General features: G+C 41.3%; 1 protein-coding gene across 1 annotated transcript; it reads right to left on the bottom strand.

Annotated features, from left to right (window-relative positions):
* Positions 1-1,159: 1,159 nt before the first annotated feature.
* Positions 1,160-14,573, bottom strand: LOC104083298 (1-phosphatidylinositol 3-phosphate 5-kinase-like; the record flags this gene model as incomplete). The annotated part of the gene is made up of 14 exons (XM_009586729.1): positions 1,160-1,821; positions 2,769-2,843; positions 5,007-5,268; positions 6,495-6,623; positions 6,897-7,000; positions 7,734-7,910; positions 8,311-8,370; positions 8,960-9,124; positions 9,768-9,859; positions 11,161-11,256; positions 12,392-12,512; positions 12,683-12,826; positions 13,430-13,490; positions 14,483-14,573. Coding segments are annotated over 14 exons (1,693 nt in total), but the record flags the coding sequence as incomplete, so codon positions are not given.
* Between the last annotated feature and the right edge of the window lie 307 nt (positions 14,574-14,880).

Below are 14,880 nucleotides of genomic sequence, written 5' to 3'. Positions count from 1 at the left end.
GCTCAGACCTGAGCTGCACTAGTTGTTTCTGGAGCCAACAGTTCAATTCTCACTGCTGGCATTTTCCCTTCTCAGTGCTGCCCAGCTGTCACTCCTGAACGGGGCCACCACTATCTGCTGCAGAAGAAAATACTGAACACAGGAGGAGTGAACAAAATGCACATTTCAATCCATAGTTACAGTGAAGATGGCATTACCAGGCAACTGGTCAGAAAGAGCAAGTGGTCATAAAGAGCTATACTGTCCCAGGCTCCATGTTCGTTTGAAGTCCTTCCATCAGAGACTGGAAGTCAAAGGACAGTATTCTTGCCTCTCAAACTCATAAAAAACCCTCGTATTTACTGGCCTATATTATAATGATGCTAAAAAGTAAACTCATCACCTACAAAAACAGGTAAAAATTAATAAAAATGGAAAGAAGTGCTTATTGTCATAACAGAGATTCGCAGATCTCTGCACATCTTACCCATCATACAAGATACCTGTTAGTTCAGGTTTTTCTTTTTACAGAAAAAGACTACATTCATCTCAGTGGTGCAAAAAAACCCAAAAATCTAATACTGCTGAAGAGACAGTTTTTCCATTGGGACTGCACAGTTTGATGAGATCTGAATGCTCATTCTCATCAGCATGTCATGAATGCAAGAAAAACATACTCCTGGCAAAGTTTCACCATGAGGTAAATGCATTGTTTGAAAGTCCTGGGGAACTGAAATGGATTTGAAGTGATCTGCCAGGAATGATGGTTTCATTAAGGAGAAAGTTGTCACTCTAAAGCAGTATGCTTCATTTTGTCTAGCAACTTAGTGCCTTCTGCTAAGGAAAGGGTTAATCAGCTTCATGATTAATCAAGTCTTGTTAAAATAAAGGGTATTTTTTTAAAGTTACCTGTTTCCAGGAATTGGGCAACATTCAAATCAAAGTACTCTTTAGGATTGAAGGGATACGTTTTGGGTTTTGCAATATGCTGATGACTGACAACCCATTTTTATGGGATTCAGCTAAAATGAAATTATGACAGGTAAAGACAGAATTGTACTGCAGTAATATAACTTAAAAGACATAGTGATATGGCATTATAGCTGTGGAGCTGCCTTTTAAAAAAAAAAAATACTGTCTACAGAACCCAGGAAAAATTGCAGAGCTCTGAAGCTGCAGAGCATAAGCAGGACAAGTTATTAATGGATCCTAAACAGGTCAACTACAGACCACTGCAACAATAGCAGAACTCAGGAATTAACTTCATTCTTCTCTCACCCACCCACACACACAGAGGGGGGTTTATTTCACATTTGCAGTACCACGCATCCACTACAGAAACATGAGCTGCTCATATTAAACACCACTTAGGCAGTGCAAGACTTAGAGAGATCACGTACTTCTACACTATCATGAACTGGATAGTATCTGTTTCAGTGCTCTTACATGGAGATAGCATCACCTTCCCTACTGACAGAGGGAATGTCTCTTATCAATGCTGTTCAGTGGTACCTTACAGCTTAGATCCTTAGTGAGGCTGGTTCGCTTATCAGCCTCCAAGAGAGGATTAAAGTGCAAGAAGCAGATTTCACGCTTCATGACATGACGCACACGGTCAGTGTAGACATGGAACTGCAATCCTCTTGCTTACTGCTGGACAGACCGCAGGAAGAGAGTGGCCTATAATGTCATTGTCCTCTTGTGCTTTCCCAATATGGGCTTTAGCTTAGCAATTCAGGCCCAGTCCTGTCCAATGGTCTGGCACCATCAGGAAATACTTGTCCATAGCTTCACAAAACCTGGTCCGGTACAGTTCTGGAGAGACCACAGTTGGCATCTTACCTAATGTGTAAGAGTCAAGAGCAGTTAGGAATGGGCTAAAGAGTATACTGCAGTACAGACAGATGTCACATGAGATTACAACACCAGACAGCATAATCATGAAGGCATACTATACATGTAAGGGTCTTGGAACCAACTGCCTTTTTTTTTTTTTTTTTTTTAATTTATTTTAAACCTTTAGGAGAGAAGACAGACCAAGGTCTGGACGCCTAACACTGAATTGAGATACCTGAAGTTGGAGGAACCATCTAGGCTTTTTACATCAGCGCTGATCAGTTTGTTTCTTCTTCTCATCTCCTGTTTACAGGTCTTTGAGGTTTTCTAGCAGAGATGCAAATTTCTCCCATCAAGAATTTCACTCTATGGATATTCTCTTATCTTCTCCAGACACCTGAGCAGTGGTACATCAAGTGTTCCCCTTCCCTTCTCTTTCCAGCCCTCCTATTAACATGTGGCCAACACTAGGCAATGATGCACAAAAGGTACTCTGCTTCCACAAAGGGAACTCCTCAGGTCCTCAAAATATGGGCAGGAGTCAATTGTTTGATAAGGATTCCTCCACACTAACAGCTCAGAGTATATCTGCTTTTCTGGACTCAGAAAACATCTTCTGAAACCAGGCAGCAAGGTTTTTTGCTAGTATCTCTGGATGGATGACTAAATTTGTATTGAGCAGTTGGTAACTAAGAAACAGAAAAGAACAGTCTGATAAGTAGATGACCTTTACTCCATTCTCAGGAATTATAGTACTTAAAGGGTCACTCATGGAGGCAGATCAATGTATTAATTTTTCTGAAACTTGTTATTCCCTCCCCTGTTCTGGATAACTTAATCTAGTGTTGCAAATTTGCATGGTGGGGAAGTTGTGGCTTTATTAGCACAGTTATTGGAAGCTTCCATGTAATGAGGAAACATGATCAAAAGTTTTGCTTTGATTCTGGACTTACCTTGTCCTCCCAAGATGCCAGTTGACTTCACCACCATTTCAAGCTTTTTGTCCCAGGTAAAAGTGCGAATATAGTCTGTTGCAATTAAAAAAAAAAAAATTAACACACAAACATGTCGTATCTGCTATAACCCAAGTAACACTATTCTAAAATGTATCTATTTCTCCTCAAAAAGGGCAAGAAACCAGTAGGCTTCCATAGCCCGAAGAACTTCAGTGTTTTCCCTACCAGTTGCCTCACTTTCCAGAGTATTCATTATATTTGGGTAGGGTGAATACGGTATCTCAAAAGCCCAGCAAGATCACAATCAACTCTTCCTGCCTCTACAAAAACAGACTGCCCAGGCATGTCTGTCTTTATCCAAGAGTTACTTAGCTGATCCTCATCCCAGAAAAATATCAAGAAGCCCCAGTTCACCATAACAGCTCCCACTACTTTACTGCAACAGCTAGCAGTATCAAGACCTGGACACCTATCCATTTAAGCAGTAGTAGTATTCCTCACAATTGCAGCCACCTACAGGTTGTAACAGAAAGCAAACACTTCTAACTTCATGATATGGAGGACTGGAAACACTTCGGAAGAGGGGGCTGCAAGGAGAAGACGACTTCAGAATTGTTTCCAAGCCCCTTTCAGAGAAAGCATGCGCAGTCATTACAAGCACATGAACATTTTGGTCTGCAAAGTTGAAGCTGCAGTAAGTTAAGTTTTTCATTGCTGGATATCATTATCTCCTAACATTTGACTACAACTGTAATTATACAATTTAGAATTTACTGTTTCTAGATTTACAAAAGGCCACCATAAGTATCCACATGTTTCACCTCAGCTGTGCTTTACACAAAACTCATCCAGACCTGCCAATCTTAACACTTACCCATTTATCTGAACACTCTTTGAAAATGCTCCCTTAGAGTGCTTTGGGATTGATATCACCAGTTTGTGCACTAACTATTGTCACTTCATGCCACAAGACCCAGAGCTCCACAGAACAGGGCCTACAAATAAAAAAGTCTTCACAGCTCCTCGCAGACCTAACTTACTTGTTTACTGTATCACATTAGGATCTAAAATAGGTAGAGATTCTGACCTCAGATCCAAACTTAGTCCAAGCTAATGGTTTTTAGTTCTGCCCCCACCGCAAATTTAGCTTGACTATTTCGTAGGTTCTCAGGGTATCATTTAGAGACATTGTGATAGCCTGATACAGCAGGCATGTTCTCTCTTCTTGAAGACATTTGTGTTAAACAAGCTCCTTCATATGATGAACAGCTGTTCTCACCATAGTAAGGAACTGTTAGCTTTAAACATCCTGTAAAATATACTCTTTAATCAGATAAGACTTTCCATAGGACAACAAAAAGCCACACGTACAGAAGGAGCAAAGTCTCATCCCATTTACCCAAATATTCAAGAGTCTACAAAACTAGAAAGTAATAACAACTTGCAGTTCTTTGTAGCTGAGACTTCCAATTCTCAACCAGAAGTGTTATTGAAATGGCTTTCAAGCTTTATCAGAAAAAGAGTAATCCACACCTCCTGGCTTAAGACCTCATCTGGAAGCATTTCTGAGCTAGGTTTCAAGAGCGTCTCATTTCCAAGAGTCACTTCCACATCCTGCAAAATGGCTTCATCTCCAAGTCTTTTGCACAATACAAGTTTGCCTGTCTAAAGATGAAGCTCTACTTTGCAGTCACAAGTCGGAGGTTGCGGCAAGGTAATTACTGCATTGCCACGCATATTATCCAGGTCAGACTACATGATCACAAGTGATCCCATGACGTTTAATTTCCCTCTTCCATCCCTACCAATGTTGCTTCTCCTTAGATCCCCTCCACACAAGTTAAAATTTAAATGGCTATGTAAACATTACTGAACTTAACTTTAAAGATTTTTGAAGATAAAAGCATACAAATAACCTTCCCTACTTCAACTGGAGTCAACGTGTAGGTTAAACACCAACTTGACTGCTTTTTCACTACCTGTGAGGCCTCCTGCATATATTCTTAGCAATGCAAATGCTAATACAAGCCCATACAAAAGCTGGAGAGAAGACTTCCTGCCTCCACTTTGAATACCCATGAGAAGTGAGGGTGGCATTCCATCAGGGAGAAGACAAGCTTTCCTGACATACATCTCTGGTGGTGGTGGTACAGTTCTAAGAGTACTATAAACACCTAAACCAGAAGAAAGCAGTTTCACCAGCTGAAAGCAAGAAAATACAAAAAGACAACCTACCAATGATCCCAACAACCAGCTCATTGTTGGTATCATCACGACCCACCAGCAGGGAATAGTCGATGATGAGGTGGCTGGAGAGGAACTGGGAATCACTGTGTATGGAAGCTCTCAGCACAGCCTTGCAATGGGAACGGATGTACAAAGGATTGTCCCGGACCATCTTCAGAAGGTTCTCATCCAGCAGGACTACATCACAGCTTTCCTTGCCTGTATCTGTTTTAACATTTCTATTCCGGAGGGAGCCCTTCAGGTCAAAAACCTGCAAATTGAGAACAGCACCACTTTTTTCCATTGTTCTGTGAGGTTAAAGACTTCAACATACCTAACTGCAGTGTTTGAGAAGGCAACACGGCAGGGCAACTCTTTCCTTCTCCACAGGAGGAAGACAGTTAACAAAAAACATTTTCATACTACGAAAAGTTTCCTGAGTGGAGAGTAGCATGTAAGCCTACATGAAAGCTCTGCCACCTCAATTCACAAATTTTAGGCTGACAAATATAAAGCCAGTGAAGAGGGAGGTGGGTCTTGCATGACGCACTGTTTAACATCTCTTGGCAAGGCAAGAGACAGACCACCATTAGGTTGGAAAGGACCTCTGGAGGTCTCCAGTCCAACGCCCTGCTTGAAGCAGGTCCTGTTAGAGAAGGTTGTTCAAGCCCTGTCCAGTCAAGATTTGACTAACTTCAGGGATAGAGTCCATAGTCTCTTTAGATCTCTGTTCTAGTGTCTGACCACACTGCTGATTTAGAAAACAGACAAATAAAAACAAAACCAACAACATCCTTTACATCTACCTAGAATTCTCTCAGTTCACTTCCTCCCACAAATATCCCGTTTGAAGTCAGGCACTGGGAAGCAAAGTGGAAAGAATTGATACTATCTAGTTTTAGAAGCAAAATTTGTTTGAACTTCCATTTCAGCATCAACTCTGTATTTGAAGAGAATTTTCCCTCAGTCATTTTAGGGTCTTCATTCTACTGCTTCATAAAGGTCGCTTTTCCTTTACTAAGAGCAAGACTGAACTCAAAATCTTGTTCCACACATGAAGTGGTTCAGGGAGAGAAGAGCGGGTTCAAAACATTATTAGTTTCCCCCCCACTACACAGTAGCTTACCATCTCTGTCAGTGAGGCTCTCCTAAACAAATTAGACTGTAATCCAAATTAGTTCTTCTAAAAGCTTTGCAAAAAGGTTTCACATTTTCCTAATTAGGTTGGCAATGCTTTCTCTCAGACACCGGACTTGCAGGGACAAATAAGACCTCTAAAAACTTAAGCGTGCACTACAGCTATCTGAACTAGCCAATATAGACATCAAGTTACCGAGGCTCACATAACAAGGAAACAGGCACAAACTATAATCTTTGAGCAGTGCTAGATATCGACAGCACATGCAAAGTTAAAAGTTACCTAGACGGCTAGTGGTAACCGTGCTCTTGCTCCCGGTCAGAATTGCACTGCTAGGGAATGGAACACTTTGTTCTTACCTGAGCCATTTTCCTGCCGTAGAAAAGGTTTTCCATGACAAGCAGATCCAGCTTCTTTTCAGTGTTGTTTTGAGAGTTCTTGTATCCAATTCGATATACCCCAAGGATTTTGGCCAGTGCTGTGGGCTTCTGATGAAGAGAAGACATGGGGTAAGATCTCTGTGTACAGGCAATCAGCAATCAAATACCAGAGGCGCCACTGTTCTGTCTGATTGTGTATCACGGCTTAGAAGCTCTAGCAAAACTCCCACTTTTCACCTTAAAAACACATTATTAGTACAACTCATACCCTCCGACATTTTCTTTTACTTAAATGAAAGGGGTTAATGGAAAACTGTTACTAGCCTGTAAAATATAGAACACTGCCTAAAATAAAAGGCACTTCTTTTTCTTTTAAAATACCTTCTGCTGAACTGCATTAATGATGTAAGTGAAGTAGTGTGGAGCAAAGTCAAGGAACGACTGGACTTCCAGACGAGGCATCTGTTTCAAGATGAATCTATCATCTGTTTTAACATCAGACAGAGGCAACGGGGTTACATACAGTAAGTGATATATTCTTCGCAAGTTCTTTAGGATTGTCACACAGCTGAAGTGGATTGAAGAATTAAAGGACTACAATTCTTTTAAATCCTTAGCTACAGAAGCTCATTTTAGAAACTTTTTTACTTCATATATTCTGAATTTCAGTATTTCAGCCTTTCTGGATTTCAGCCTTCTAGCAAATCAGGGAGAAGAGACTGCCTAAGTTAGATTACCTCAGCTACATGGGCTTCTTATACAGACAACAGAAACAGCCTACAGACCCTTCCATTCAAGACCTGTTTTAAGTAGGGGCCTAGAATCAGCCACAGTTAAAAAAAAATCCTATAAATCAACTATAGCATGTGGGATTATAAGAAACACTGTGTCTTTAATAACCAGTTTTCCTGGTTATTATACTCAAGAATTATGATCAAGTTTTTGTTTTCTGAAGCCTGCCTAAGAAAGTACAACTCTTCTGCTCAACTGGCCTCCCTAGCTGCTACTACTGAAAAACAGAACTACATTTTGTTCTCCTGCACATACAAAGGGACAAATAATCTGATACTGAAGATCCCAGAACAATCCACTTAACTTTCCATTCTGAGTGGCCACTTCACAGTCAGCAACCCTCTAGCTAGAGGTAATCAGGGATTAAACAATCACCATCCCTAAATAATAACCTCTAATTACGAAGGGGGAAGAAGCTGCATTTACCCTCGGTCACATAGAACGCAGCCCCAGATTTGCCACCTCGTGCCTGCCAGGGCAAAGAGTGAGAGAGGGATCGGATGAAGTCCTCTTCACTGCTCCCCAGTATCACTTCACGCATCTTGTGAAACTCGCCAGCATAATAAATCCGGCAGTAGAACTTGGCATTTGCGTCTGAAAACTCTGCAAAAAAAGGTCTTACTCAATAACAGCATGCAATACTCACTGACTACCTGAGATGACACTTACAGATTTTACTGATGTCTAGAAGAATATTATTGTGCTAAACATCCTTCTCTCACGCCTATTGTACTTTGGAAGTTTAAACCAATAGGATTTAAATGGAAAACTTACAGGAAAGTGAACGCAAAAGATCAATTAAAAAAGAAAAGGTTTATGGGGTATTTTTGCAACAGAGAGACTGATTACAGTATGTAAAAATTGCATTGCTCTGTTCTTGATTTGTTTTTCCTTCCTGCCCAATAAAAAGAAAAAATAATTATTACTTCATGATTTCCATTACATTTGCATGAAGAAAGGAGTTTGTCAGCTAAGACTTCAAGTTATTATTGCAACTACTCACGGAGTTCCACATGGGGATTCACCAGCTGTTTCTTCTGTCCATCTCCTCCATCTACATCATCTGAAGGCATAAAGGGACCATTCAGTCAGGGTTGTTCATTATTATTACTGAGAAAGCCATGTAAGATACTACTTGTAAACTCACATTACAAGAAAAATATTTTCTTTTTTCAAGAATACAGAGGGAACTATATATAGGGAATTAGAGATACAACTATAATTGTATGATATAATATGTATGCTAGAAGGGCACTGCTATTCATGGGACATATAAGTACAAGCTTTCTCTTTGTTTTCTCTTCATTCATTTTCCATGAGCTGAAACAACGAAAGTTAAACAGGAAGCGAAGAAGAGAAACTGGGCTGCTTAACTAGAGTCAACTCAATCCAAAGGCATTCAAGCCCAGACTACCCAACGCCCCTATAGTTACCGGGGTTTGAAAGACCCTATTTCCCTTCTTATAAAGTAAAGCAATGTCTTTAGGAGAAACCTACATTTGACACTCAAATCATTCATTTTCAATGCATGTTGAGTAATCTTGGACTGTTGAAAAAGTATGAGCAGGAGTGCATTCTGGGCCTTACAAGTTTAAATGAAGTTTGGGAGAATTAACAATCCAAGACAGAAGAGGGATTCAGCAGTCTTGTACCTTGAGGCTCAGCTCCTTGGTTTTCTGCTCCCTCTTTGCCCATCTGTCCAACCTGGTAGTAGGCACTGTCAGCACCACGTAAGGTCTCTTTCTTCTGGGAAGAAAGGTCTGGGCTCTTCCCTCCCGTGCCACGGAAGAAAGACAAAACGCCAGATGGTTTCTTTGCTACAGTGAAAAGGAATAAAGAAATTGGCCTTGGCATTTCCACAGGCAGTTTAATAAAAGCATGATTCAAACGAGCATTCTCCATTCGTTGTTCTAACTGGAGGAACAATGTCATTCAACTGTAACTCATTTGCTATTCTGCAGGCAATCAAGGTCCACCAGGTTAGCTGATTTACTGTTCTGAGTAGCATTCTGGAATGCTGAGTCATTTGAAAATACAGACCAAGCGTGAGCATCTTTAACATAGTAAGAACCTCACTTCTCCATTTTGAAATATTTTATTTTCATCTTTTTAAAGAAGGCAGTGCCAAAAGAGGTCAGAACATATTATTGACATCATACCCCAGGCTAGAGTCAAGAACAACCCAAGGTCCACTACATCATAACATATTAAATCAGGGAATGATAGTATGATCTCATAAGAACCAGGGAAAGGATCACGGGCACAGACTTCAAAAGCCAAACAAACACCACCCCGCCATGTTCTACATTGAGTCAACTCTAAGACTAGTCACAATTTCAACTCAGAATGCATTTTCTTTGTTCTAACTTAACTTTCACAAGAGCTAGAACCCAGGTTAAGTGGACTCAAGTCTGAGCTGAGATTAGCATCATGGATATGATTTTGGCAAAGTGGTCTTACGCTGTTCTGGTTCTGCATTGCGATTTGATGGACACATGTTAGCCTCAGGCAGGCGGACAGGGCTACTGCTCTTTGGTTTGTTGTCTGACGTGCTGAAAGGAGAAAGAAAAAAAGTCATGAGCCCAACAAATACCGCCACCTGAGACACACTTTACTCCTGTACATTTATTTCTCCTCCATGCCTAACATTAAGTACTGCTAAGGGAAGAGGATACAGTTTAAAGTTGTAATGGTGTGGGACTCTCCAACGTTGTCCTCCTCCACCTCCCTGAGAAAAACCTCTCAGGGCTCCTTAGCAACAGTTCCATCCATCACCACAGAAAAGGTAAGCAGGCCTAGTAATCCCTACCATGCACACAGTCAAGGGATCAGGTGATGGAACCAGCACAGTCCCCAACATGAAATGGAAACTCAGATACTACAAGTATGTGTTGGTTGCATGGAATGTGTCAGATCCCATCAGAAAGCAGAGATCCTAACAAAGGCATATTTTCAGGGTCCTTCCCCATCCTAGCTTTGGCTTATTCACTACAATCACTGTGCCTTTGCTCTATGTACTGTAGTTCCTGCATGTAACCTGTTCGGCTGTAGTCCTTCTTCAGAACTGTTCTTCAGAGATGCTTTGGACAACTCATCTAAGGCATTTCTGTATTCCTTGCAACTGAAGGGGAAAGGAAAAGAAGGGGAGGGGATTAAAAAAAAAAAAAAAAAAAAAAAAAAAAGGAGTCAGCTGTTCTCTGGGAGACTTCGTAACAGCAACCCAAAGATTCAGTTTAGAGACAACCACAGGAAACAAAAACCCACAGTAGAAAAACCTCTCCTTCATTTTTTCTTACAATTAGAATTTAGTTCCCTTAGAACAGAAGCTGCTCTAGATCATACTGCAGGAAAAATCTCCCCTTGTTTCTCCCCCTCCCACAATTTAAGAATGCGCTTCTTTAAAAGTCTGCTGCCTTGTGACACGCAAACCCCAAGATTTACTGAAGCAGCTGGTTTGGAGAGCTGAGTAGTAGCAAGAGCTGCTACAACCAAAGGTAGGCAAGGGACAGATTGCAGTTTGAATACCTAACTGTTGTTCCCTAGCTCAGTTGCACTTCCTCCAGGCTGGAGAGCTGAGCAAAATTTAGTGCACTTCTTTCTCTAACAATATCACATTACAGGGAACACTACACAACTAATCCATTTAGAGTTCGGCAAGAAAAGCCCAAAATCCAGCTGCAAGTTGGAAAACCTACTTTCTGTATCTTAGTAGTAAAGAACTTCAGCTCTGGCAGAAACTCTCAACACAGCTGAACAAAGAAATTCCGTCATGCTTAGGATTTAAATATTCCTTACACAGAAAAGCTGCAAAAGTACAGCATGTGTCAGATGAACAGCAAAATCACACCAGTACCTGAGAGCAAAAGCTATGATGGAGCTTGGTTCTTTCTCGCAGACTGCAATAGGTACACGTTCATGCTCATACATTAGGTAGTGTTTATCCGGGTCACTAAATGAAAACAACATAGGGTGACTATTAGTAGATCATAAAAGTTTGTGGAAAGAAAAGGTTAAGTTTTGCTCAAAACCCAGATCTCATCACTGCACGCCCAGGCACAAGCTGCAAGTCTCAGCATGGAACCAAAGCTCCCCAGATCAGCTTCTCCCATTAGACACATTCATTGCTATGTGGTTAAATCTAAATGGTAATGTGTTAGGGCAATCAGCACTTCAAGCAAGCTGCTTGTATCAGAAGACCAGCTCCAAGTTAGAGTAAGAGTCTATTTCTGTTTAGCAGCCACTGCTTCTAATGGCACCAAAACCTGCCTGAGTTTGTTTTGACTGTCCTGCAGGATAGCCTGCAGAGTGAAGTCAGGGGACAAACGTGACTCTTTTCTGAACAAGCAGTTTAGCACAGAAAATTCCTCAAAGCCTCCTGGGTTTCTGTAAGATTTTCTTTTACTTATCTGTAGGTTCCAGTCATTTAACTTTTACCTCATTAGACCATGGTCTCCACTACTACACTGGGGGTAGGATTCAGAAGTTAAAGTCAGGCTGCCAAACGTTAGGCTCATGTCAAACAAGAAACACTACAAAGCACACAGACCAAGTAGCTGAAAGACTTTCCAGCCTGCCCGTTTTCACATGAGAGGGGAACTTGAGGGCACATGCAGTAGCCATTGAACCTGACCTACACCCAGACAAAGCCAATTTGAGTCCAACCCTTGGAAGAGGTCTGGAAGCAAAAACAAGAGGCAGGCATGTAGCTTTAGTAAGTCTTTGCTAAGGAAGGACATTTCTGCTCCCTCCCAGCAGCACTGAAGTTAGAAGGCACCTTTCTCCCCCTTCCACCCACCCCTTCCCCTCCCATAAGAGTTCTGAGGAGGCATGCCTGCTAGGAGGAAAAGAAACTGATAATGTATATGCAAAAGGGTGGATATCATTAATAAGAAAAGCGTGTAACCTACAAACAACTAGAAGGGACACAGAAAACTTCTTGCCTTGAGGAAGTTCTATAGCTTATTCAGAAGCAAACCCAAGTGATGATTTAAATTATATACTGAGCAAAAGACGCATGCACGGGTCTGTCTGCAGTTTGACCAGGCTGCTAATTTTGTACATCATATATATTATGCAGTACTTACAATGGAAATGGAATGGGGTTATAGTTGTTTCCAGGCAAAAAGTTAGCCAAAATAGCTTTCATAGTAGATTTCTCCTTCACTTGGCTGTCTGTAGATCCCAGTGAGTGTCCATCAAACACATCTGGAACAGAGATAAGGTAAGTCTGCATCACAATATCAAACTTCAAGCTGTAAATTCAGAAGCAAGGTTGCAGACCACAAAGTTACCAGATTTGCCATTTCCTAAACGCATCTCATACACTTGCCACAGAGAAGCAAGAGAAAGAATACAAGAACACAACTGAACTATACCTTCTGAGCTGCTTGTTGTATCCTGTTCAGACAGTGTGTTGGCACCAGTCATATGCTCCGATACAATCTCTGGAGAGGTGGGCAGCTGAAGATGGGTGGAGCCTGTGGAGCTCTGACTTGATAAAGTAGTCAGGAAACGATCCTCTGAGAGTACAAGGACAGTTAAGGACAGACAAAAGCATTTTACATGGCTCGCAGAAGTGATACTGCTTGTTCCCAGGTGAAGCTATCACCAGGGTCTACTTCCAAGAAGTTTTTACTTAGAAAGCAGGTAAGGCCACCCAGAGCAAAGGAACCGGCAAGCTGATTAACGTAGTACATAACCTCCAGGAGATGCATACACTTATACCCACTACCTTCAGTTCCCACAAACTCTCAATATGCCTCTCAGGTAAGAGGTCTCAGCACCCATAACCACTTCACAGAAAAGGCAAGAGTCATTTCCCAAATTCCATGCAGTTATTCAGTTATTTAGAAAGCCTCTGCAAGTTTTTAAACTCAAGTTCAAAGGAAAACCCTTGCTGGCCAATTTAGTATCATCAGTATTTCCACTTCATATTAGAAGCAGACTTTGCTTTTTATAATAGTAGGCCAGAAATTGGCTTATTCCCATCTGACACAATGGAGATACACTGTTTCTCTAAATTACCAAATTTGACAAAGGCTCCCATGTTATGTCAGGGAAAGGGTTACAGCAAGCTTCTTTTAGTACCTTAAGAAAAATAAATAAATAAATAAACAACAGACCTTTCTCTCCATTTTGCAGTGCTGGAGAAGCATTGCGTGGGGAAGCATCCATGCTACTGATCTAGGAAAAATAACAAAATACCAATGTTGATGCCAAGCTCTTTATAGCTGTATCCCTTCCTCTGCAGAACACTTGCAAAAGCACAGGTACCACAACAGAGCACTCCCACCCACTGCACTGTCACTGTATCTGCCACCACAGGAAAAAGACAAGGCAACAGCAACCCAGCTTCACAAGATGCTTATGATTGCTATCATCTCTGTATGCTGATTTAAAGACTACACTCTTCCTCTATATAAACCTACTTGCTGCTAGATCAAGGTTAAGTGTGCTTTAGCATCTAACAAATATGTGTTAAGTGGAAAGGACACGTATGCATGCAGCAGAGAAAACCCAGGGTCTCATGGGGTTTCTTAGTGCACCTTGCTAATGTTAGAACTATTGGGAGATCAGCCTCTCTGTATGATGCTTATTCTCAAAGTACCAGCTCCCCAAAGGGTGGTTGTTCAGCATGCTGGCAACTGTACCCTTAGATAGAGCTCTTGAGGCAGCAGTCCAAAATCATTTATACATCCTCTCAGCCAGCTCCCACGGGACACATCACAGAACAGAGATGAACCTGCGAATTCATTATCAGTCCTTCCTGTGTTCTTTGCTCTGACTCTCCCCATAATTTTTGCCTTTTCTTTTTCACAAGGGATAAACCTGATGGGCAACAAGCTAGGGTCTAACGAGGTGACCTCCTTCCTATCTAGGCATATGCCTGACAATGACTGTAGCTCTCCGCTGTCAGTATTCAGATTAACACTACACAAACGCCACAGAAAATCATCAAATCCTATTCATACTTAGTCGTCTTCTGTGTAATATGGCTCTTGGTTCACATCTTTAGGAAAAGATACATATACTAACCTGCAATTCAAGCTTTTACAGCTGAAAACTACATGATGCAGTAAAAAAAGTTTACTAAGTGAACTGAAGCCAGTCTTAAGACTGCTGTGTAGCCCTAGGGAAAAAAAAAGTTTAAGTCGCTTCTAGCCTGCTACTCCTACCTTGCTTTCTTCACCTTGCCTCAGTCTCCCAGGGCTGGGTGGTACTGATGGACGTTTTCTCCCTTTCTCTTGTTGGAAGAGATCCTGCAATCTTAAAAAAACAAAACACAAACCCCACATAAAAACCCAAAGAAAAATTAATCAAAAGATAGGTTGCATGTATTAGCTGTGAAAGGCACAAGTTATGAAGTTTCTCCATACTAGAATACAGCCAAGCATGCCTTCATAAGTCTTTACTGCAAACTCAGACGGTTGCCAACATGTGCCAAAGCTATGTTTCAAATGGCCAAAACCAGAACATTTTCTTCACCTCTGAGATAATTTCACCCAATTAATTGCTTTCCCATGCTCCCCTCTTCCTTTATTCAAATGTGTCCTGGTTCCAGCTGGGACAGAGT

Source organism: Fulmarus glacialis, unplaced genomic scaffold, assembly GCF_000690835.1.
Source record: "Fulmarus glacialis isolate BGI_N327 unplaced genomic scaffold, ASM69083v1 scaffold36271, whole genome shotgun sequence".
Taxonomy (NCBI): domain Eukaryota; kingdom Metazoa; phylum Chordata; class Aves; order Procellariiformes; family Procellariidae; genus Fulmarus; species Fulmarus glacialis.
This window is presented reverse-complemented; position numbering and strand designations above follow the sequence as displayed.